Below are 26,642 nucleotides of genomic sequence, written 5' to 3' on the forward strand. Positions count from 1 at the left end.
TACCAAAATCAATGTCATCCACAGCAGCAGTTACAGCAGTTATTGTACTTTGACTCTAAAGGTTGATTTCTGCGGCTGAAGAATGTTATTATCCTTCAAAAAGGCTCATAGTTGTGAGTTGACCAGTGATTTCAGGATTTTCCAGGACAGTTTAGACGCAGGCAGATTGTTGTTTAAGTCATTTGCAAAATTGCACAGCCAGCAGTTCCTGTTGAAAGTTCCCTGCTACTGTTTGGAAACGGCTTAACAGCTTACACACAGCTTTCTACCTATGAGACACTCTCCGGTTCTCACCATATCAACACAGCGCCGTCCCCGTCTGCCTCCCTCCGAGGACGCTCCCTGCCCTCCCCCTTCTCCTCCCATTCTCTCACCAGGACTCTGGCCAGGAGTGGTGCTGAAAGACTGAATGGTGGGAGATGGAAGGGTCTGTGCTCCCATTTCAGCGCTCCCGTCTCAAGACTTGTCTCAGCCGGCTGAGGAGGCATAATACGGCCCGCCGTGCACAGTTGCAGATTTCACATCACAGTGATGCATGTCTCCGTTGATATGCTGGACGTCTTTACATGAACCAGAAAACGTGTTATCTGATGGAGGGCTCTCCTAATTCCAGACTGACCCCCACTGCCATCTCACCAGAAGCCTCAGGCCAGGCATCAAACATCTGCCCTGGGAGCATGCCAAGAAAAGTGTGCTAGACTTTATTTTATCTGCCAGCAAGAGCAATATTAGCGTTTGCCTCCTTGCGAGGATAGCCCAGATGCTCTGTCGATTGAGGCCAGGGTTGGAGCCTCTTTATTAGAATCGCATGGAGAAGCACAACCCTGTGCTTATCAGGAGAACTCACCTCTTTGTCCCTTCCCCTCTTTGTATTTTAAGCCTAGAAAGAGCCCTCTGACACTGATGTCTTAGCTTGTTGTCCAAAGGTTTTCAAAAGGGGGGCTCCCACTCTCTAATGAAAGACCTAAAGTTGCAACAGTTTGACTCCTCAAACAGATGTTTGTGACTCCCGCACGAGATGGATTTGATTCTCTGAAAACCCTCTTTGTGCGAGGCGCTCATCCATCTGTGGTGATCTGTGTTTCAGTACATCTTAATAAAGTAATCCCCTCCCTCGTTTTTCTACCCCTAGGAATGCTCTTGTTCTTGAACTCTTCTCCTTTGTCATGCGGGGCACCCAGACGATGATTTGTTTAGGTTTCAGATTGAAGGTTGACTGAGGCCATGACTCATCATTATTCTGAGATGACTTGTTTTAATTTCTCTGAGCTAACGTTAGAAAAAGATGTAGGGTTTATTGAAAGATACTTGCTGTTGGTGTTTCAGAGTGTCTGTGCACATTTATATGTCAACATATCATAATAAACAGTTCTCCTAAGATGCGCTTTTCCCCTACATTTAATCATATTCAATCAGTTAGCAGATAAAAGCATTGTTTCCTTTAATCCTATCTAAACTTATCAGCCAAGGTATGGCAAAGATATACACTCATAATCCAAATAAACCAGCAATGTACCAGCGTGAAGTTTCATCCATCATCCAGGCGTTCCATTCATTAGACATTCATTTGTTTTCCCGCTGACATATCTCTAGACTTTCAACCGCTGACCATGATAACTGAAGCAGTGGCCAAAGGTTCCAGCTCCCCCCTTTGAAAAGCTGACCTGTTCTTTAAATGTTTAAAGAGCCTATTGCATCATCGCTTCTCGCCCACACATGCATGTTTGGGTGAATCGTGGGGGGATGCATGGGGGTGGGTGTTGTGATACATCATGTGTTTAAGCAGTGGAAGGGAGGCCCAGGTTGTACGGGGTTAATGACCGGCCCTCTCTGTGGGCTGTGCCGGCTCTCGGAGAGGATAAGACTGGCGGTGTAGGGGCATCTGGAGCGCAGGGGTCACATCGCTCACATCAAAGGAGGCTGGGAGTCTAGGTCACTGTGTTTGGCCGTGGGGTGGTGGGGAGAGTGGAGGGGTAGTTGGAAGGATCGGGAAGAGGATCACGGGGAGTATAAAAGAGATGAAGATGCAGTGGGAAGATAAATAGGAGTAAAAACCTAGAGACTGTGAGGGTCGAATGATGGGGGAATGATGGAAAGTGCAAAGTTTTGATTTTCTAATGTTCCATAAACATTTAAACATGTGTAACAAATTCCCATCAACAAGGTAAGTAGCTAAAAACTTGTTGAAAGTCCACAAAACCACAAACAGTCATGATGTGACAACTGCCAAGAATACTTTGAGCTGTCAACCTAATAAACAGTGTTCAGCCCATCCTCATCAGAAAAACAACCGTAGAGGTAGACTGTGAAAGCTGCTTATTATGACCCCTATTTACGTTTCTTATTAGGCGGCGACCTCTAGTCGCTGACAGCTAAAGAAGAAGTCAGGCAAAGTGGTTTAAAAAGCGACAAAGTCCACACAGGGAAGAGGTCAGGGATGGACGGTCGAGCCAAACAATCACAAGACTTTCACCCAGGACATCGCCGTTCATGTCTAGTGTGAAAGCGAACGTACTTACGTAGTTAAGTTAGGTCACATACATCACGAAACTGAAGTCATACACGTACTGTGGGTACTTGTGTAACTGAAGTTATTTAAGCAAAGTAGCTATTTTAGGCCAAAAACACAATGTCTTCCAGAATCAGTGCCAACATGGTGGTGATATAAACGATTATGTGATCGCTTAGCTAACATATTACATAGTGACTATGAATATTTGAGCTGAATGAAATGACTCAAATCAACAAAGTCATGTGTAAAACTGCATTCCAGTCGATGTTGGAGGTCGAGGTTTCCCAGTTTAAGTTTCCAACTTCTGACCTCCAAGCCCTCTAGATGCACAACGACTCTCTGCAGTGCAGCCTCCTCGCGTATATAAACAAAAAAGAGGAGGATAAATGATGCATAAGGTATAAAACATTTACATTTACACCCATTTTTTTTAAATTTTACGGCACTTTTATAAATTATAACATAAATGTATCTAAATATTAATAACAAATAGTCTACAAATACATTATATGGCCCTCCCCATTGGGTCTGAAAATAGTTGTGTGAATGAAGTCGGGGTGGACGGAAATACCCCAAGTGTACAGGAACTCCAACTTCGAGTTGCGTTCCATTGTACTTTTTGTAGCCGGGGATTAGGTAGGTTACATTTTTGTTTTCAGAGTTGACTGGAATCCAGCATAATTTCCACCTCTTGTGGCCCAACAGTGAATTCACAGCAGGTGTTTTCCATCAGCTATCAGAAGCAGTAGCATCACTAATTTGGTTGAGACCAGAAATGCATCATTCAAAGATTCAACTCGGGGCAACAGCAGTGTTATTTACTGTGAATTAATCTTATCTTTGTTTAACATACACACTCATTCACACAAACACACACACACACACACACACACACACACACACACACACACACACACACACACACACACACACATGATTAGGGGCTGTAGCTCTCCAGGAGCCCGGGGCGGGGAGGGTGTCCAGACAGCAGACTTTTAATCCCCTGGATTATCTACTGGGTAAAGGCATGCTGAGAACAATGAAGTGTAATGATGCTGACTCAAGACATGAATGGTACAGTTTAAAAGGCCCACAGGTGTTTTCAGTAATTCTGATTAGACCTTCGCTCGAGTTGAAGATGCTCCAGGTAGTAGAGGCAGTTTGTTTCTTGCCAGTGTCACCAAGTGTTTGTTCGTGATTGGAGATGTTGGGTCTCTTAAAATTAACTCATTAATGTTTATGGTCTCGACCTGCACCAATTGAAAAGTGACATGAGGTGAGATAACTTTTGCTGTGAATTGGTGCTATATAAATACAATTGACTTGACTTGACTGAAAGGAATGATAAAGATGTAATATTCCCTGCCCTGACAGGTGCAGAAAGACAAACAGGAAAATCAGTAAGAGCCAAAATGGAGACAGAATTTGTCAAGAACAGACAAAAAAACATTATTATTATTTTTTTTTAATTTATTGCAGGTATTCTGTTATGTACATGTTTATTTACAAAGTTACCCATGTGTTTCAATCTTATTTTGATACTTTCTGACAGCTGTATAGTAATCTCCTGTTTTCTATATAAGTATGATTAGAAAATCCTATAAACAATCATAAAAAACAGGCTATAAAAAAAGAAATGGGACCATCTATCTTCGATACATGCAGGAGCGAGCTGATTTACATAGTTGAAAAATAAATACTATTGACAAATAGCATTTCTATCAACTACAAGCATTTAAGAATTAGCCTTTGTCCACATGTAAAACATACCTCTAACATACACTCACCTGGAGGGTGAAACTGACCTTTGCTTCATAACGTGTATCAAGTAAATCTTGTTTGCATTTTCAAATTTACATTCTATGTGGTGTCCGACTGCTATTTTACATGTTGATTTAGTTTGATTCTCAGAGAAGTGCATTTTGGGGATTAATACATGATATTTTAGAGCATACACATTCACTGAGAACAGCATGAGGCTGCAGGAAACACACAAATAGAGACGAAGACAAGAGACATATCCTTCAAACTTTGCAGGGCTGTTACGTCAGAAAGAAGGCACAAACAAAACCAAACCATCTGAGATTACAAAGCAATACTGCACAGTTAGTTGTCTTTATATATCAATATAATTTAGATGTGAGTGATCCAGAGTCACAGCAGTTTCATCCATAAAGAGTGAGTCATGATGTATAATCCAAATAAATACAGGTATGCACAACACAGAGACTGTGGCAGGGTTTTGCAGCAAGCTGAACAACAACCCGTCCCTGTTCTTCTATTTTATTGTGATTTTTTTTTGTATTTTGTGTTTTATATTTTGCATTTTATTATGTTGTGTTTTTGTACGGCTGCTCCCTTTGCCAGGTTTGTCTTATAAAAGAGATCTTGATCTCAGTGAGACTTTGAATCTTCGAATATCAGATAGACTCAGAGAGAACCTATTAATGTATACTAGCCAACTAATAAGCACGTTTCAAAATCAGTACGTGGCATGGCGCCAGATTTGGTAAAACCTGATTGTTGTACGCTAATGACTCTTTTTGAAACCAATGTTTTCTCAGACTTTTCTCTAAAAAGTTAAAATACTGGCATGGAAAATATGTTTCATCATATATGCATCAAAAACACAGTTAGAGTTAAAACCACATTTGTTGCCGTGCTTGCAACATTAAAGTTTCTGTGTTTTCCACTAGTGCCAGTTCATTAAATGGTAATAAAAATAGTTATGACACTTCTTTTATATTAGTGCCAACAGGAATAGTTCAACTTTTATGTTATTGCCCTTTCCTACAATTCATGTATTTTTTTTGGGCATCGGAAGACTGGAACAAGGGCTGTGAGAAAATACCCACTTTCATGTAATTTTGCACACAGTTAATTGATTATAACTAATGGCAGTTGTTCCTTCACTCCCATAAACTCTATTTGCACTGCTGTGTGAAAATAACAAAATCTGTAACAAAAAATGAAAATGAGGTTTGGCAATGAGTTGCAACTGAGCATGTTTTAATGGTCCTTAGTAATGCTTAAATTGCAGCATTAATGTGTAATTCATTTCCTCAATAAATATATTTTTAAAATTTTTAAAATGCCATGCTGTTCTGACCTGAATTTCACGAGTTCATTTACTGTAGAGCTAAGGACCTCCCCATCAATTAGCACTATCCAGCGAAACCAAAGTCAAACAGTCGTCAACACATGCCCTTTCGACTTAATGAACTCACACTCAGACTGCTAATTTTTATATAGCTGTGATCCAATAATTGCAGCAATTAAAGCTGCATTAAGGATTTAATTTTTCGGCCACATGGGGGCAGAAGAACACCACACACAAGGTGACAAACCCGCAGCCCTGACATATTATCACCTTATAAAGTTGTAATGTGTTAGCAACCCCATTGCCTAATTACATCCAGTAGACACAGGGAGACATTTACATTCATTGGGTGTTGTGTTTCTGGCCACATGATTACTTGAGGTCTAATATCCCCTCATATATTCACTGACAATTTGATTAACTGTTAATATAGAAATGCTGAGGTTCTGACAGTCCTGGTTTTTCTTATCATTGCTCACATATTTCCTGCTTCACTTCTTCCAAACTGTGAGTATCATTCTCAAATCAAACAAAAATAAATGGTAGCAATTTCTCAATGGGCATCTTTGTATTAGTATGAACATACCTGAAAATTAGTAGGAGAGCTGGATGGAGGCAGGTCAAATTACTGTGTGGGTTTTATGGTGCTGACAAGAGACATTTTACTGATTCCTTAGTGTTTTAGTGAGGTTGCCATGTCTTGACTGTAATACTCTGGAGTGCAGTGCACCCTGCAAACTGAGGTATAAAGTATCTGAAAAACTGGCAACATAAGGTTAGAAATCTGGTTATTATTGTATTATTTAATGTCATTGGCTACATTGCTGCGTTTCATCTTGTATAGCTCAACTGTGACTGGTCATAACACTGTTGGAACACAGAGGAAGTGTGTCTGTGTATGAATGAACGCTTTATTGAAGTGCTATCCTATTGTGTTTCTCATAATGGCATTAAGATTATGTTTTGAACGTGCATGTAAATGTAACCCAGCATCAGGAAAATAAAAACTGTCCTGACAGATTTAAGGGCACGCGAATTCAACAGAGAGAGCCACAACAAAAGCTCCCATCTGCTGTTTCATTTTTTAACTTATAGCAATTTGACTATAAAGTTAGTTGTTAACTACAAAAACATTGAAGAAAATGAGAACTCAGGATATTGTGACAGAAGACAGGCGTCCTTTTTTACGCGATTTCGGGACATGAGTACAGAACAAGAGTTTTGTACTTGTTAAAGAAAAATGAAAACATATTCACTCTGATACAATGACATCCAAAAAACACCAGCACACAAGAACACGATCAACTTGGGGACTGCTGGCAAAGCATCTGAAGTACTTGTCTTCTTCTGTTCAGTGTCTGAATTTCCACTGTGCTCACTTTCTCTGCGCTTGAGCAGTCTTTGTGTATATTGTGGTCCAGCTCCTGTTTGTTCATGTTCATGATATTTGCTTATAAGTGCAGATGCTGTCACGACAAATTAAGTGATAAGATGCTTGCCTTCCTGCCCAACACAGTCTTACAAATATCCACTGTTGCCAGTGAACCAACACTGATCACATTAAGATGATCAGCAACATGTCCTCTAAAAATATAAATATAAATTCATCTAAACCCTGCCTTGTTTTGGTCCTTTTTTCTTCTTTTCCTTTAATATTTGTATCTGTTGAATGTGAAAAAGCCCTTTTAGCTGTTCTCGTTCCACTCTGGCATGATGCTGACACTATGTACAGTGTGGTACTGGTGTGGCGATAGCGTACGTGGTATGCCGTGTGTATAGAGGTACTCGTTTCCCTGTAGGCCAGCTGTCGGCGACTGGATCCCAGCCCCAGGACTGCACTGGCGGCCCAGAGTCTGGTGGGTCATGGAGCTCTGGTACATGGCAGCGTGATGGCCATCGCCCAGCTGCGGAGAGGCGTGGCCCCCAACCCCGCCAAGTCTGGACACCAGAGACCCTGAGGTGAAGTGAGCGGAGAAGTGCTGGTAGGGCAGCCGCTCCATTGGCTGCATGGTGGTGACGGAGCAACTCCCATAGGGTGAAACACTGGCCCAAGTGTTGCAGCTGATGTCCTCCAAACTAGGAACAGGCTCCGCGCCCTGCGAGGCGCTGGCATACATGCAGGCCTGCCGCTGGCTGGATTCACTGCGGTAGGGCCCTCCGGCCAGGCCAAGGCTCTGGGCGTAGCCAACAGGACGGTAGTAATGATCCTCCTCACTGGACGAGCTCTCCAGATAGGCCTTCTTATAGCTGTGCTCACCTGAGTGACAGTCATCCTCCACTGCAGGCAGAATTACACAGTTAAAGAACATCTTTAAATTATATTAAAGGTGCCAAAAGTGATTCTGGAGAAAGACAGTTGATAGTTATCAAATACCAATGCTTTGGGTTGGCAGGTCAGGCTGCCACCAACCCAAAGTGTCATGACAGTATTTTACATATTTGCACTTTTAAAGCAACATTATGTAACTTTTTTACCTTAAACTAACAGCTTCAAAATCATTGTGATGGTACAGTGTCTTGTAATAGAGTGAATACAGTCTCTGACTCAGCCACTCCACCCCCATCACTTGTTTCTGCACTATGTACTGTCATTTTTTTTTTTTTTTGTACAAAACATAATATAAACATGTGCTAGCATACACAAAACTGTGGAAAATTCAGGCATATTTACATTATAATTAATTGTTAATCTGTTCCCGAATAATAAATACAAATTTAGCATAGATTTGTATAAAGTCTGTGTAAAAGTTGTCATGAAAAAAACTCATAGTGTGTCCATATATAAAGAACTACGGAAGCCCTAAAGGGCCATGCATTCATACATTTTATTTCCTCCGTTTTCCCGTGATAACGAGTTAATTTCATTTGTTTTCTTGAGATCTCGAGTTATTATCTCGAAATAACAGCCGCTGTTTTCCCGAGATAACGGGACAATTTTCTCGAGATCTCGAGATAACGAAACTGTGTTTTCCCAAGATAACGATATAATTAATAAGAGATCTTGAGAAAACAAAACGATAGTGTTGTATATTAAATCATTGCAGTAAACATTCAGTGTAGCAATGTCAGAGGAGCAGGAGCATATCAATCACCGCGTCACATATCTTTCAATCAAGGCCTGACACAGGCTGAAATAGCATTATGCCTTGCTATTACAGTTAATATACACATTAGTGTGCGTAATCTAAAAAGACGGTTAGCAAGGCTTCAGCTATATCGGCGGCGCAATCTAAGTGAGCCTGATGTCGTCGTTACATAGCTGACCATAGCGTCTCCATAATCTCAGGCCTATCGTATCACAGTCATTGTCTCGAGATCTCGAATTAATTATATCGTTATCTCGGGAAAACAAAGTTTCGTTATCTCGAGATCTCGAGAAAATTATCCCGTTATCTCGGGAAAACGGCAATTGTTATTTCGAGATAATAACTCGAGATCTCGAGAAAACAAATGAAATTAACTCGTTATCACAGGAAAAAAGAGGAAATAAAATGTATGAATGCATGGCCCTTTAGGGCTTCCGTAAAGAACATATAAAATGTACAACATATGTGACTCTCACTTATCATTAACTGTTTGATGGGCTGTTCGTGCTTATGTGTATTTGCATATGTATCCAATAGCTTGTTTGCATATGATGTCATGTCAATCCGTTGCCATGGTACAAACTGCAGATGGAGGGCAGGAAGTGATGTATGAGGAAGCAATTCTACAAACTCTCAAAACTTTGAGGCTGCTATGTAGTGTTAACTGTTTCCTTACTTTGTAACATTCAAGTTAATGTTTATTTCCTTTGCTGGAGTTTGTAGCTCAGAACAGTAATATGTAGCAACGATAACTAACTAATTTCCCTCAATCTGGTCCACTCTGCTTACCACTCACAATCAAAATCATGTGACTGCAAACACCCAATTAATGAAACGGGGTCGTCATCTTACAAAGGCATTAACATCAATGGATATGAATGCTGTAAAATCTCAATCTGTTTTCTTGATACATCAGAGCAAACACATTTCATCCTTTTAGAGTTCACATCCTACCTTTCCTCTTGATGCAATGGTACTCCTGGCCGTGCTCGTGTGGCAGGGGGTAAGAGCCTGACTGAGGCAGCAAGTCCTGTGAGGTGCTTGTGACCCCGTTCTCACACTGGGAGTACTGGGAGCTCAGGGTGCTCGGGGTGGCCATGCCCTGGACCTCTCCACTGAATGGGCTCTGGCTGGAGCCCACTCTCTGGCGCACTGTACTGCGAGGCACTACTGGATACTCCTTGGTACTATGTGCAGGAACACACACACACAAACAGCCAAATACATTTGTTAGTAATTATCTGAACTTGGCCCCCCAAAATATTATACAGCACATGTAAAATCACCTATTTTGTAGTTACGAGGGAACAAATTAGGAACAAATGAGGATATAACTGCTAATTAACCATTAGCTAATAAGTGACACGTATTCCAATTTTATAGAGGAGCAAATAATTAGTTAATTAAGAAACAAGTGAGGAAAAAATCAGGAACAAAAGAGAAAATGAGACTTGTTAACTTATGGACAGGTACTCATGAAGTAATTATTCATTCCTCACTAACGATGCACCACTTCACTTGAAGGGACAAAAACAGGAGATGATGATGAAGTAATGAGGGACTAATTAGTAACTACTCAGTATTATATTTCACTACATGGGTTGTGCAAAAACAGTAATTAATGTTTAAGTAATTAGTAATGTCATAGTCATTCGTTGTCGTTTTGTGTTTTTCAACGGGTGGTTACAAGTCAGGAACCACTCGTGAAGAAAGTGATTGGTAAGATCGACTCACAGATATTTATGATATATATATATATATATATATATATATTTATGCCTAAACAAATTCAATAAACAAACTCTCTTTGTTTTCATGACTGAATACACTGAATAAACAAACTGACCCTAAGGGACAACACAATTTCATACTGTTTTACTCTGTTTATATTTGGCGGACCCTGCCACCTTTTTAGCTTCAAACAGTGTTCTGGGGAACTTATTGTCCTCTGAGAACAGCTTGTTTATTCAGTTATAGGAAGAATATAATATAATATTTCTGTTTGTATTATTACCTAATTAATATGAAAAATATTACAATTCTGACTTTGAATTTCTAAACTACCTAGCGCTACTTTAATGATTAATTAATACTTGATCTACTATATCTACTATTTTGTCTCAGATTGGGATTTATTAGGGGAGTATTTAGTTACTTACTTACATGCTGACTTCATCAATTATCAAGTTGTTTCTGATTAATTCCTCACTCATTTCTTAATTGAGTAATCATTAAGTAATCATTAGCTACTCAATAAAATTGAATAAAGAGTTGCTCATTAGTTGCAAATAGTTCTTCATTAGTTTTCCAGTGACTACTCAATATTTTGTGTCCCTTATTGTTAAGTATTACCCCGCTATGAATGGCTTATTTGAAAAAGTGACAATATTAATAGTTTGATTCTGTGCAGTTTGAGATTTGTACTTGATGACATCCATCATCAGTGAATCAAACCCACTTAGGACACACAGAGAGACACTCCTTGGGGGGAAAAAAACCCCTTTCCAGTGTGCATTTCACTCCTATTAATCCACAGGATCCATCAATAGATCATTTTGCTACTTTTGCTTCTTTGATTTCAGGGATCGCCTCAGTTGGAACAGTGACCTGGTTTTGCAATAAGCTCTCCCTCTCGAAAATGTAACCAAGAGCAGACGCACATAGCTTACTGTAATCGGTAGGATTGGACAATGGCATGTAAGATGGATGTTGTGGTTTGGGACTCTCCAGCGTGCTCTACACATTTTGCAAGTTTGAATAGGTAAAATGCATTTCACTCAAAAACGTCGTATTAAACTGTGGCATGCACCCACTTAAAGTAACTTAACGTGCGTCTGATACAATCAAGTGTGCAATCTTTTAAAACGACTTGAAAGTACAGGAATGCACTCCTTGATTTCCTGGGATTTTCCTCCATGACATTAATCTGAAATGCTTAATTAAAGACTTTACTCTGTGGCTCAGAGTGAAGGTTGTGGGAAGGAGGTAGGATTTTAGCACCTTATGGAAAACAGCTTTTCCAGCTTTTTCTCCTGATTTGGGATTTCTACATTTGAATGCACAAAGGAGGGGGTGGGGTGGGTGGGTTTGTGAGTTTCAAAACCAGATTTTCTCCTTTGAAAATGTGTTTTCCACGCAGTACGGACGAATGCTCCATCCCTCATCTGGACTGAATAATCGAGAAAAAGAGGGAGAGAGAGCAATGTGGTCGTGTTCTGCCTTGGCTGCCGGACCAAGCGATACCAACACACACACACGCACACTCACACACACACAGGCACACACACACACACACACACACACACATGCAGCAGACGTATAAGCAGTCGGAACATCCTGGTGGAGGGAGCTGTGTGGAAGGAAGATGTTGCAGTCGTGTTTCAGAGGTTCTGCCAGATCAGCCATAAAAGTCTTCAGCATGAAAACTGGCGGCGAATCAAGAACTACACTTACATCACTGAAAATAAAACTCACTGAAAATAACACTCATAACTGGCTCGCATTTGGATGATTGAAGGATTAAAGTTAGGGCTTGTTAAGTGACAGTGTGGCCAGGATGTCAGTAATCCATGCAACATTTATCTACTTATCTGACATCATTTGGTTTGTGTCAGTGTTTCCATGAATCAGAATCAATTTTTACAAACGTTTTCTTTAACTACCTTTGCATTCTGGACATCCGGTGCAGCTCCATGTCATCGCTCCCACGAAAGCCTTTTGCAAACGGGTTGTTTTCAATCTTCAGCTGGGTTATCTTAAAACAGCAAAAACACTTAATTAGCAACATGATGTGCAATAAAATAAAAAAACAAAACCATTTGCTGCGCTGGCCAGATCACTTCATTACAAAATCTTAAAGTATTTTAAAAAGTCACATGGTCCCCAATTAAAATCAGCACACATGTGCATCCTATATTTTGTCCTAAAACACAGCAGCTTAGATTGTAAAATGTATCAATAGACAAGTATTTTACAGCTCGAGGCTCGTATGATGACAACATTACAGCATGTTTGGATTTTGGTAATCTTCTTGGATGCGTCTAACTGCTCACAAGTTACCCAAGAGAATGGAATAATACATTTCCAGAAACCTAAGATGCTTTTAGGGAACCGAAGCTAAACAGCTCAATAAAAACAAGTTCCAATTTGACATATTTTCATTGCAGAATTTATAATGTTACAACTGATGGTCTCAAAGCTTAGCAGATAGTTGGCACGTTGCTTGACAGATGCAAATAAAGTGATTTATAATATTTTGCTTGAAATGTCTTTGTAAATATCGGACAAACTGAATGCAGAGAACCACCCCGAAATAGTCCGTTAATCCCAAAGAGGTTAAACACAATCCAGGGATATCCCTCTCATGAGCAGTGGTTTCTGGCAGGTAATTAGTTGGCAGCTCTCGTGTGCTTCCAGCTTTCTGACAAGACTGGAGGTTTGTCTGCACGCTGGCTGACACTTTCCCCCCAAAACCTTGTAAAATCTCTCGTGTGACACTTCGCTAGCTTCTTGTTAATACGCGCAGCCTGGCAGAGCGTTTATATATTGTTTCATCTCTAGTATAAAAAAAAAGTTCAGGGTCCTGTTGAACTCCTGTTACCCTCTGCGGGCGTTCCAAGAAGAAATACAGCTAGACAAACAATTACCCGTTCCAAAGTGATAGCCTCAGTCCAGTTTATAGAAGAAGAAAATAACATATTTTGCAAAACACATTAGAGGCTGAATGGAGGATGGAAATGATCAGAGTATGAATATTGTTAAAAAATAATATGAAAACAGACTCCAGACAATCAGACAAAATTCATTCACAGCTTCAAAGACTGCACATTTTTTACAAGACTGTATCCAAACTACACTCATTAAAAAAAACAACAAAAAAACTGAGGCCTATATAAACATATTTCCAGATGCTTTGGGCTATTTCAGCTACAAGAAGTGAAGTACCTTAAAATAAGATTTATTAAAAACAAGCTCATTTTTTATTCTTAAAGAAAAAAACATATTATTTCAGAAAACACACTTTGGAGACGTGTTTTAATTAACGACAAAGACTTGAAACCAGAGACCTTGACCACTTTCATTAGCTGAGAGTCTAACAGGTGAATTGGACACATGCCTGCCTGCCTGGAGCACATATTGCTTTGGCAGATGTTAGGAGTGTTTGATTAGACAGTTGTGGTGGTAAAAGCGCCTGGAAATCAGAAATGCTTGTTTTTTCTGCAGGTCTGGAAAGCCCCAAATAATTAGCCCCGGGGTTACGATCTCAGCCCCCAGTAAGATGTTTGGAAATAATGAATGGTTTCTACAGCATGTCGGTCATTTGTGCTTCCTGTTCCCAGAAAGCGCGGAGACTTGGGATTGGCTGCGGGGACATTACGAGCTTTCGCCCCTTTTCTCCCTTATTCCCCAAACTAAAAACATATAGGCCTGCGTGCGTGGTTAAATGATGTTAAACAGACGCTGTTTACACATATCTGTATTCCACAGGTTTTTTTTTTTGTTTTTCTTTCCCAGAAATTTGCGCAGAGTAAATACTCAGTTTTATTTCTGCAAGTGAGGCTGCCTGGCCTGAAAAAAACTCTTATTTCATGTTACTATAAACAACTTTTTTTCTAAATTGGTGAGTAAAAAAAATATATATAAAAATAAAAATTTTGCAGGTTTTTTCAGCTTTATATTCTCAAGCAAAACCATTTTAAAAATTATTATTATTACAAATTATTGTAACGGACCGCAAGAAAACTAACAGAGAGGATGCAAAACGAAAAAAGAAAAGAAAACAGAAGTAAAGATTTAAAACGACATTACATGAAATATATATATTAATTTTGAATCAAACTACACAAGTTGCGCAAATCTCACCAACAGGCGCAGAGCAATTTTAATAAACAAAGAAGCCTTTAGCGGCAATCCATTAATCTGGGAGCCAAACGCTAATCTATCAAATTTGTAATCAAGTTAATGAACTCCAGGTTTTTTTTTCTGCTATTAAATATCAAGTTAACTTTTAAAAAACCCTCAAATTTAAATTAAATAATCGGCAGAAACTGTTTAAAAGTGCTCATAAAGTCGTGGAAGTTCGCACTAACTTGGTTACATAACGAATTATTGTTATTATTATTATTTATTATTATTTAACAACAACTATAATAATAATAATAATAATAATAATAATAATAATAATAATAATAATAATAATACAAATATCATGATTATCCTTGTATTACGCTGTTTTTCTCTGTGTTGCTGTGCAGGTTTTCTTTAAAGGTAACCCTCCTGAGGATGTCGCGCGGTGACGCCAGGGCTGATCCTGTGTTTATCCGGTGTATCTGCAGCTCGTCTCTCTCTGCAGCGCGCTGCGGGCCTGTAACTTGGAAGAAGTCTCTTGAGGTCAGACGTCGTCTGGTCGGGTATCTGAAGTTTTCCCTCGTCTGTCAGTGCCTCGGCGTGATATCGGAGATTTTCAGCTGACAGTGACAAGGCTTTTACTTAAACCTCACAGGGAACCGCGCCTTTCATTTTCTCCGTGCGCAAAATTCAATAGACCACTTGTGTGTTTTTTTAAAATCTTACTTTCCTTTACTTGACTTTCCTCTGTTTGTGTTTCCTCAGTGTTTTCCTTCCTTGCCACGTTTGTTAAAAAGAAATAGCCTCATAAAATAAGCCGTGAATTTAAAGTCACCACACTGCAATAGCAAAAATAGGCACATCCAAAAGAAACCTCCTCCATGCAGGACTCACCTTGTGGTTCTGGTAGGACGTGACCGCAATGAACGCCGTCTCGGGGAAGACGTGAGTGCAGAAGGCCGTGTTCTTGGAGCCGAAGCCGTTGTTTTCATCTGCCTTCACGATGTGGATCCTCGGCTGATACTTGTGCATCGAATTTAGGATGATCTAAGGGAAAGAAGAAAGTGGAGACCAGCGTGAAAAACTTGATTACATGTTATCACAGAGAAAAGCTGTTAAAACACCCAGAATTAGATTCACACTCCTCTGAAGAAAAAGTAAAAAAAAAGTGAAGCCAAAGTTACTTTGACAGAGTAATGCAATGCAAAAAAGAAGAAGAAAAACATTAAATCAGTTTTGACTGCATGAACATTAACTCTCTCTTTTTTTAAAATTGCTTTTTGTTGCCCAACTACCACATTTTCTTGAATTTGTGTGGTGAGCATTTTGCAATACATCTTAAGGCTCAGCTCTAGCACTCTATGTATTTATCTCTTACATTAAGGACTGAAATGAAATGCAAACTTATATAAGACATGGGTGAGCACAATGGCACAAAGATGAAAGTAATGTGGAGCAATCTAATGCAGAAATAAAGCCATTTTATTGCCATAATTTGTGTATGAATTCAGACATTAGTGGTGGAAAAAACAAGAAAATGCCCGCCAGCTACTCAGATTGAAGCAATATACTTAATTAATCTCGCTGATGGGAAATAGATCAAATTAAGCAGAACTTTTTCAATAAAAAAAACTTTCTGTGGCAGACATTACTTGTTAACTAAAGGTAAAACTTTTATGGCACTACAAAATCTAATGAACGCTTTATTGCTTTCGTAAATATTCAAATAAAATCGGGACCCATGCACCCTTACTTCATTTTTTTCAGGAGGCTATATGACTGTTTCTTCTAATTTAAAAGAACTAAAGGTCAGACTGAAACTCCAGTAATTCCCTATATTACAATAACTGTTCCCCAGTAGTCACGCAGGATAGATGAGCAGTCCCAGGAGGATAATAGGCTGACACAAGCCCTTCCCTTGTTGCCCCTCTCCTAACCTGACTAACCTAGTTCGTGCTAACTGATGACTACTACCGGTGGCTAGCTTGGCGACATTAAGACGCGGTCCACACAGCTGAACTTGAGCCTTGAACTTCTCTTTTGAGGCCCCCTCATCCGTGGGTCTTAAGTCTAATTGTTTTGACGGAGCGAGGGGGACACGGTCATCAGCCTGGAGCAAATCTAATGGTTTTTTATTGTCATCAGATCCATGTATATCTAAAGATAAAAAAAAACAGCTGTATTTCTCCCTTCCCCTCCACTTAATACCCCCCCTCTCCTTTTTTACATCCACCTACCCCCACCTCTCTGTCCCACAGGCATTCCCCCTATCTGTTATCTTAAAGCTTGTTTTTGTACCTGCCTTTCACTGCCAGCATGAGGAGAGACAAGGGATCGCCCTCCTGTAGCATTAAACATAATATAACTCCAAGTCCTTTCTTAGAGCCAAGTGAACCATAGGGGCTTACATAGTCATCCATTATCAATATCCAGCTGAACCTGATCTCATTTCATGGTGCGATAGGTTTTTGTAATGGGCAGAAACTGGGCTGAAGTGTGTTTAAACTCTCTGCCATGCACAGTGTGGATGCAGGATGATTTAATGGGAGATAGTACTGACCCTGTGCAGAAAAAATCAGTGAGGGTTGGATGCCTTGGAGATGGAAACTCTGCTTTTACAAATTTTACAATCTACCATAAATAAACTATCTGCAGGGAAGGGTCATGAGGCTGCATAGTTGGATCTAAGTTGAGAATAGTTTTACCAAAAGTCTCAGGTTGAGAAAAGCAAAATCCTGGGATTGTTTTGGTTCCTTGCAAATTAAAAATGCTCTTGACCGCATGTCCCAACTATCAAGCAGCGCAAGCATTCTGTTGGGATTCATTTGAGGCTTCAAGGCGCCACGAAAAAGCTTCTCAAAACTATCTGAGCAAAGTGCAGAGAAGAAGTGGGTGAAACAAAACATTTTCCCATGCATGCATTCATTAATGGATTCACTTGAGGTCTGCAGAGATACGCCGACGACTGGGACAAACCACGACAACAAGCCCCTTCAGTGCAGAAGCTAAAAATGTCTGCCACATTAGAAGTTGCTTGGAAATATCTAAATGCACATTTCACCGGGGAAAAGAGCACGCTCCATTGACTGTGGGATCCCAAAGTCCAGTATGTTGTGGGGGCAGGGGTGTAGAGACCACCCACTGGGGCCCCAGCACACGCCTCGTCTCCCTGGCCCAGCCGCTGCCCTGCCTGGGTCCCTGTCTGTATCTCTGCCCCCCTCCCCCTCCTCCTCCCCCTCCCGCCCCTGGATGATAGTATTTAATGATAGTGAGGGATCACTTTGGGTCCCGAGCCGCTGCCCTCTGCTTTCAAGTTCCACCACATCAGAGAGTTTCCCCGAGCCTCGGGATTAGCAGGCTTTGTACACACCATCATCTATTGCTCATCGCACACTGCCACTCAAGTATAAACAGTGCGATCCTCACACTCCACCCTCCTGGCCAAAACATGTGTGGGAAGACAGGGAGACGAGTGCAGGAGCGAACCGAGGGCGGGAGACAAATAACACTGAGAAATATTCCAGAAGTTGAGGAGGAGATCAAAGCAAGAAAGTGCAGCTTGGTATGAAACCTGAGACACAAACAAATGATTTTTGTAGGAATTCAAAATACATAAACTATTTTGTTAGTTTAATCTGTAACAATGAGGCCAAAGCAGCACCAGTGCGGTGGTTTGAGAAGTTTTTGCACCTCAATGTAATACTGCATGTAAAGTTTCACTTAAAGTCTCCTCCAGTCAAACATGTGCTTTTCTTCTTCTTCTTCTTCCTACAGTTGAATGTTTGAGCTTCACTGTGCAGAAAAGATGTTCATGCAGAAGGCTGTTTTCACATTCACTGCTCAAAAATGTAAATTGTCTCTGTGCTCATTTCAAATCTGACTTGAAGAGGCGGGCTTTCGAGCAGGATTTGTGACATCACAAATAGTGTGGCGGCTGATCCTGGTCCAATATTCAGGGTACACATACACTGACTACGGACTTTACGCTGATGTAGAAAACACGTTGTGTTCAGCAGTCAGACTCGTGGAATGAAAAATATTTGCATACTCATATATTCTGGATTTATTAATGAGGGAGAAGGAGTGGGTGCCATTTTAAGGATATTGCTGTGGTAATTTAAATTTTTTCTGCAAAAACAATGTCAGACACACAATAGAGAATTTATATGTGTGCTTTCATACACGTGTGGAGGGGATCTTTAAGTAAAATTTCAATAGTATAAAAAAGTATTTATTTTGCAGGATGACCCCTTCCAGTGTGTTGTATTATTATATACAGTACACGATATGAATTATGTTGACTGATGCATTCAGTTAGCGGCATTTAATTGATGCATTTGGTCAAGATGGAGCTTATTTATGCAACTTTTAACCTGTTGGATAGTTTAATTGAGAATTGTAGCATATTTCATGAGCCGATCACATGTTTTCTGCTTGAATCTTAAAGCTGCTGTACGTTATATATTTTTATTAAAGTAAGTGTTGAATAGCTCCGTGTTCCAACAGTAATCACTGTTACAGAGTGTTTGGTCAGTAACTCATGTCTCTTAAAATAAAATTTCTGGTATCCCTGCCCACTTTATCCAATCAGGACAGAGAACCCCATAAAGAGGCGGTCCAGAGAACAGGACACTCCTGTTGGCTGTCATGTCTGGTGACGACTTCCGAGTTCATGTGGTGACGAAGAGAGGAGGGGGGAGATTGCTAAATGCAAAACTGACAGGAAGTTCTCTCAAATGAGGACAATGTCTACAGCAGCTTTAACCTGTAAAGTGACTACTGTGATGTAACTGTCCAAGAAATGTAGTTGACTAAAAGAAGTACTTTTCCTTATTAAATGTAATGAAGTTAAAGTGTAAATGTAAAGACTCGACTACAAATTGTTCAAAATTGTATTAAAATACTGTAGTTGAGTAAATGTATTTAGTTGCTTTGGTCTGTTCTTGCTTTGGTCTGTTCTTAACATACATGTGTACAATAGCAAATACCATGAAAACATATTCAAAACAAATTTTCCACGATTAGAATGTAATTGTCAATGAAATAAATTGCATGGAGAAATTGAACCCATCACATAACATGTGATCAATATATCATATATTGAGAAATATAAAGATGTAACTCATTACATATGCCATTGAAACAGCCTATTGTGTTTGCAGAGAGAGACCCAGTGATGCTGAAGTCAACTTAATATCAATAAAAATACAGTTGTAAAAGAAAACAGACACACTATCCTATTCAAAAATGTAATCCTGGCAACAAGTTCGGACTGCACAAATATGGTTTCATTTGAATGAACAACAGAGCTGCACACTTAACTTCACACAAACACACTAAAGCTTCAGACTTCTTCACAACAGTCCGGAGCCGGAGAGCTCGGCCCTGCTCGGCCCGCTGACGTGCGTCTAATTAACCAGACATTTCTATTCATGACTGCTGCAGGCGGTCCATCTTAACCCGCTCCAATCTACATCAGCAACATTGGTCTCATGTCTCACTGCTAGTAATTATAAATCATCCACAGGTTATTTCAACCAGCTGGACCAACAAGCTGATGGAATATGTTTCTGGCCAGCCACCAGCGTTTCATTTATGAATCCCAGGGTGCTGTCTCCCAGCACGAAAGAGGGCGAGCCAAGAACCACTGCAACCAATCAAAAATGTACTTTAACCCCAAGTTTACAACACTGCTCACATTCCAACTGAGCTCCAGTTTCACTTCACCAGCTGGGCTTTGGCAGGGCAACAATCATTATAGGTGCCATGTGGATAGATAGTGGCTTGTGTTTGTAGAAATACATATGCATGTTTTTCTGTTTTGTTTTTTATGCTCGGATAATAAAACATAGATGATTAAGTGAAAAAGAGTCTCATTATTAGAATCACAATCAAACTGAATACCTGTGGCTGTGTACATTATTCTCAGTCTGTGTTTAATGGTCATGATAATTAGAATCAATCAAACATTATCACGAACAAGACTGCATGTTTTAGTGCTGCCTCTTATTGACATATATTCATGGAAAACAACTTAAGTACATCTTATTATTAAACCTGACTACAGATTTGAACTTAAATCAGTTAAACACCTATAATCATTATTTTAATAATGTCATCTTAATTTAAATTCTTGTGTTTTTCCTCAGCATTAACCTTACTTCCTTATAAACAAAACAGCTTTTGATGTACCTTTTGCCGACTTCGTAATTGTTTTTTTTCCCTTTAATGACCGGGCCCTATTAGTAAGAAGGCTAATTATTCTGTTTCTACAACAAGACATCAATTTGGCCTCAATGTGCCCATCAAGTTAAATTTTATGAAAACCTGCCGCCAACAGGCCCATTTGTTGATGAAGTAAGTGATGTTTGTGTTCTCTGTTTTGGGTAAGACAGGAATCACAAAAGCCCCGGGCCAGATAGTGAGTGTAGAATAATGAGGAGTTAAAGTTAGGAAATGGGTACCATACAGTCCCTCACTGGTGAGAGGGGGGTGGGGGTGCAATTGCCTCTTTCCGTTTTGCTAAAAAGTGCCCAACTGTTCCCCTATACTTATGAAAGCAGACTTCCAGGAGGTCTGCAACTTTAATGCATCTAGGGGGTGCTATAATAAACCTGGGCAACGAAAAGAACCAAAGAGGTTCCAGGACGCTGGAACCGAAACATGTTGTTCCAACTTTAACATCAACGTTTGGCAGACGGACGAGATTCAGTTGATTTTCTTGAATCAGAATCAACAGCTGAGATTTTCTCCAATTATACTATGATACATTATTATACATTGTTTATATTGTGAGGAGTCGGGCTGTACATTGTTTGCATTTTATGTTGTTTAAAATGTAAATTCACATTATCAAAGCATTTATTCATGTATTTCTCTTGGATAGATAAAAAAAAAACATGTCCTCAAAATCACCTCCCTGGTTCTTGTTTTTTCAAAAGAACAACAGACATTATTTAAATTAAAAATTTGTTTATAATTTACTGTCAGAAGAACCAATATCCTGTCCTTTTAACTCATCTGTCCTGGGTTTACTTGTGTTTTTAATAAAGAATTTACACAAAGATATTTTAATAAAGATGATCAATCCATAGTTTCTTCATTAAAAAAAATCATATATCCTTTCCCTGACAATTAAAAAAAAGGTTGATATTTTCTTTGAATTTTTGAAGCTCAAACACTTAAAACTATCATTTGCATTACACTTTTTAATTAACTGTGCAACACCAGCAAGCTTCAAGGAAACTCTACAAGGATAATAAACTGTGTCCTGTTTTTCTTTTTATTGAAGAGACAGATTTTTTCCATTTTGGTTGTATAAAAAATTAGAAAATAAATAATGAAAAGGGAAGTTTGAAAATCAAACATTCAAAGACCAAAACATGAAATAATAAATTAGCAAAAATACGTGACAAAACAAAATAGTTATAACTTACTAGTTTCTTTAATTTGATTTTTTAAATACTACTTCAGCCTACATTCTGTTTGTCCAATGAATAAATTAAACTTAATAGCAAAACCAAAACCTCTCAGGGTCAGTGAGTTTATAAGGCCTGATGCTGGAGAACTGAAGGCGTGACTGTTAAATGTTTAAAGCATATTCTACAAGCAACATTAAGCTTTAATGGTGCCAAACCATCCACATCACTGTTTGTCTAAAAGAAAGTGGATATTTTTTCTTCACAATAAAAGGGGGAAAATAACCTTTAAAGTGCAGGGCGCAATAGCTGAGTGAATATATGATACAGTTTTATTTAATTAAAATATATTGTCAAAACGTCTCAACAGAAACACTAAAAATAAGCTTTAAACTGTTTAAAAGGTTTTTAAAAGTAGGCAGTCACAAGTTTTGAATAATAATAATAATAATAATAGTAATAATAATAATAATAATAATAATAATAATAATAATAATAATAATAATAATAAAGATAATAATAATCAACAGTCCCAGCCGGTAACATTCAGCTCTGTCTTGACGCAAATGATTTGCCCAATTTCGAAAATTCACAAAGAAACGCAGAGCGAAGTTTTGAAATGAATCGAGGAAAGCAAACATTTATCAATGACTATCAGGGGAAACCAGCATTTGTTGTAAAAGGTAAAACAAGAAAAGAAAAAAAAGTTGCCTGAAAGGCCGCGTGTCCGTAACAACCCTCCCTGCTGAAGTGCCACTGAGCAACACAACAAAGGCGCAAACAAAATATCCTGGTCTTGGATCAGAGCAGCAGCGGGTTATTAATAACAGCACGGACAGACACACAGACACGGGGTTAAATAGTAGAGATGATAGGCCTAGGCACCTACGTGTCCGAACGGGTCCAGGTGGTTGTTGGTCAGTTTCAGCTTCTGGAAGGAGACGAGTTGCCTCATCCAGTGCGCGCCGGTGGCCGGAGAGTCCGGGTGGACGTAGAGCCTGCCGGGCATGGCGGGCTCTGCCTTCCCGGTCACAGACCTGGATCACAGCAACACAGTCACACTGTTACACCTTGGACTCATGTGCCAGCAGTTTTCTTGGTGTTAAATGTTAATTAGTCCACATTTCCACAACATCTGCAGGCTATTATTTCAGTATAAACATTTGGAAATTACGCACAGGAATATCTGAATTTAATGCAACTTATTTCAAGGAAAATCTTAAATAAATGTAATTAAAATTCAGAAACAATAGGAGGATACTCTAACTTCTACAGCTACTGGAATATTCTCTGTAAGAATCTCATTTTTACGCACTTGCCTCAGAGGCCACCAGGACGCTCGTTTACCTCTCTGTCAAAACTTCGCTTCTTTAAGTCAAACAGAACAAAAACGTGACCCCCGGTGCCAGCGTGCATTGTTTATAATAGTTCGGGAAGTGGGTTTTGTATTATAAGAGGTCAAATTAGAGCTGGTAGCCATTGTTTTCCAACATCGTTAGATCAAGAGGAGCATTAGTTCCAGGACATGCTTTGGACAGGTCATTATCGGCAGTATTGGCATGTAATTATCCTCTTTGAGGATCCCCTCATTGAAAGGCGCTGACCCAAACAAGACATTCCTCACCAAGGTTAGGAAGATCGACATTACACTAAACAAATAGCAATGTTTGGTGAAAGACAGCCTTGTTGCGATGCGCACATAGCCTATAGGCTGGTGAAGCTATAGGAAAAGTCATTAACGTTCATTCAGCACTGAAAAGTCAGCTCCGGCAGAAACATGTCTCCCTGCTGACTACATTTTCTTGGCAAGCGTTAGAAGAGACACAGTTCATAATTCTCGGGGAATTAATATGTCCACTTCCGATTCTCGTCCATCAGGACAACAATATAAAATTTCCCGCTGGAGTATAAACTCCAGAGAGTGGCTTCAACACTCCCAAAACAATGACCCTCATTATTGCGCGCGTAAAATTCAAGAAAAACCTCAAGATAAAATATTTTACCCACCATTTATTATCGGCGAATTTGTATCGATGGTCATCCGCAGGAACGACATCCATCAGGAGAATATATTTAGTTTTGGGGTTCAATCCCGTGACCTTTACTTTGAAGCTGGGGAACATTCGCCTGTAAAAAAGGGACAAAAAACACAGTTTATTGCGCTCAAACTGAGGAAACAAGGAGGCTGCTGCATCCACAGAAATAGAGTGTGGTGCGTTTTCATGGGCCTCTGCTCTGTGGAAGAAATCACTGAAATTCGAATCCAAATTTAGCCGTTTTCTAACACAAACTTTTACAAAATAGAGAATAAGCTTTTTGACTTTTTCTTTTTGCGAACAAAATTACAATGCACGCGGTCAGCTCACGTGTGGTGGTTTAAAATGTCAAATAAAAGCTTTTGTTTGGTTTGGAGAGGGACGGACTAGTTTGAGGACGGGACAGGGCGTCAGGTCTGCGTTATAAAGCGTTTTTCAGCGCGGGCCAGATTTTTGCTGGGTCCGATGAGTAAATCATTTGGATATTTGGTAGCTGTCACACTGCAGGGAAGAAAAAAAACACACATAATTTAGTAAGTTAGTCTCACGAGTGGAAGGGAAGGGCCAGAGGACGAGAGAGGGGGGAGGAGGGGGGATGCTGTGTAATATCAGCTCACGCCAGAAACAGGAGTGAAATGACTGACGGGAGTATAATGGAGACTTTATGCAGCTGTGAGAAAACAACTGTACAATGAAATGTAGCCGCGTTCAACTGTTAATATTCATTATTTATAACAGAGCCGCCGGCACACACACACACACACACACACACACACACACACACACACACACACACACACACACACACACCATCGGTCGTCATGCGTACAGTCAAGTTCACACTCAGCCGACGGACCGACTGGTTTGACTGGATGCAGTGTGACACATGTACAGTCCGTGCGTAAAGTGTTGCTCTCTCTCTCTCTCTCTCTCTCTCTCTCTCTCTCTCTCTCACACACACACACGACACAGAGAAATTAACGAAAAATGCCCCTAAAATGACTCTTAATTTCGCTTATTTTCTAAGAAACGTTGCGTAAAAAAAAAGAAAAGAAAAACGTCTCCAACTCAGCAGAATTTTACAGCCGAGACAATTCTTTGGATTTTCTCTCTCGTTGCTCGATGCTGTTGTTGCATTTCCCAACAGGGCCACCCAGACTAAAATGTAGGCTACGCTCACGTGGTGTTGCAGAGCCTCTAAAGCGTCCACCAGATGCTCTGTGTTTTCTCTGTCATTCCTCACGTATGTCCAAAATCCCCACGCAGGAAAAAAAAAAAATCCAGCCCGGCCAAGTGTGAGTCTACATTTTAATTCCAATCCAGGCCTACATATAATTCATGTGTTATAATTGCGTGGAGCCATGCATGCAGTCAATCCTCTGAAAAGTCGTTAAATAATAATAATTATTATAATGATGATGATGATGATGAATATTTTCATGTTTGTCTTCTTACCTTCCAGCTTTGGTGATGATCATCTCCGTCCCCACCTCGTGAAACTTTGCCCAGAGTTCCCTCTCGTGCAAGTAGACTTTTATTCCCTCCATTCCCTTCAAAATAAAACATCTCAGTGCCCATAGTGCGCCCAGCATCGCTCCAACAATTACACTTTTTACGCAGAGGTGTCAAGCACTACTACAACACTAACATGGCTTTGAGGCCGCCTGAGTTAAATCGCCTGCTGTCTTAAAAATATGATTAAAAAATTCAAGAGCCATGCAAGAAACTGTGCACCCCTCAGCTGTACATTAAAGTCAAAACAATAAATAATGCAGGGCATGTAGTGACAGTGTAACCCTGTGAAACCACTTAATTTAACATGTGGTTGTGATCTGTCTCTCTGTCTTAATACAAACACATTGCACATATAAATAATATGCACACAGTCAGAGCGCCTTGTTCATTATTCTCCTACAGAATTTATTCCTCTCGGCCTCAACTCCTAAAATTTAGTCTTAAAAATAAGCGAAAAGTTCTTTTAAACTTTTTTTTTTAAAGTTGCTTCACTTCTCAAATTAATTCTCTGAGGTCAGTTTATTTGTGCACACAGTAAACATCGAATGAAAGAAAGTAAAAGAAACTTCAGAAGAAGTAAAAGAAGCTAAATTAGATAAATAACTATCACATTTTCCGTAAGATTTCGTGCGTATTTTAACACCCGAGTCGACGATAAAGCGCTCGTTCTGGTGAATAATATACATCTTTTATCGTGAATGTGACCCCCATTAGTCCTCGGCTGAGCAGCCTGAGAGTGGGGCCTACCTTCACACTGACCGACACTGACCTGCTGGATGTAAGTTGTCTGTGATGATGGAGATTTGCTCGAGGTCCCGTTCTGTTTCTCTGATTTATTATCGCTCGGTAATTCCCTTGAATCCGAGCCACCGGGAGAGTTTTGAAGGCCAAAAGTCTCCTCTTGGTCCGCCATGACCGCCGGAGCTCCGAGAGCTTACACTGTCCCAGCTGCAAGACCCAAACAGAGATGTCAGTGAGAGGGACTGGACCTCCCTTTTTTTTTTTTTTTTTTTTAAAACATTGTTAGAGACTGATTTACAGCAGTTTACACATTTAGACACACAGATCAACTTTATTTGTCACCATATGGTATATAGGCTAATAGAGCTCGAAAATCAAGTTACACTT

At 39.8% G+C, this 26,642-nt stretch overlaps 1 protein-coding gene across 2 annotated transcripts; it reads right to left on the reverse strand.

Annotated features, from left to right (window-relative positions):
- Positions 1–7,297: 7,297 nt before the first annotated feature.
- On the reverse strand, positions 7,298–26,427 carry tbx5a (T-box transcription factor 5a). 2 transcript variants are annotated; one of them, XM_073478291.1, is made up of 8 exons: positions 26,284–26,427; positions 25,455–25,549; positions 23,971–24,090; positions 22,853–23,000; positions 15,440–15,592; positions 12,361–12,452; positions 9,653–9,885; positions 7,298–7,890 (listed from the first exon to the last, which is right to left on the reverse strand). In XM_073478291.1, exons 1-8 carry the CDS (start codon positions 26,425–26,427, stop codon positions 7,298–7,300), a joined length of 1,578 nt encoding a protein of 525 aa, XP_073334392.1. The 2 variants fall into 2 exon arrangements, with proteins under 2 accessions (XP_073334392.1, XP_073334391.1); XM_073478290.1 differs by having other exon boundaries at positions 26,278–26,427.
- Between the last annotated feature and the right edge of the window lie 215 nt (positions 26,428–26,642).

This window comes from Pagrus major, chromosome 12, assembly GCF_040436345.1.
Source record: "Pagrus major chromosome 12, Pma_NU_1.0".
NCBI classification, from domain to species: domain Eukaryota; kingdom Metazoa; phylum Chordata; class Actinopteri; order Spariformes; family Sparidae; genus Pagrus; species Pagrus major.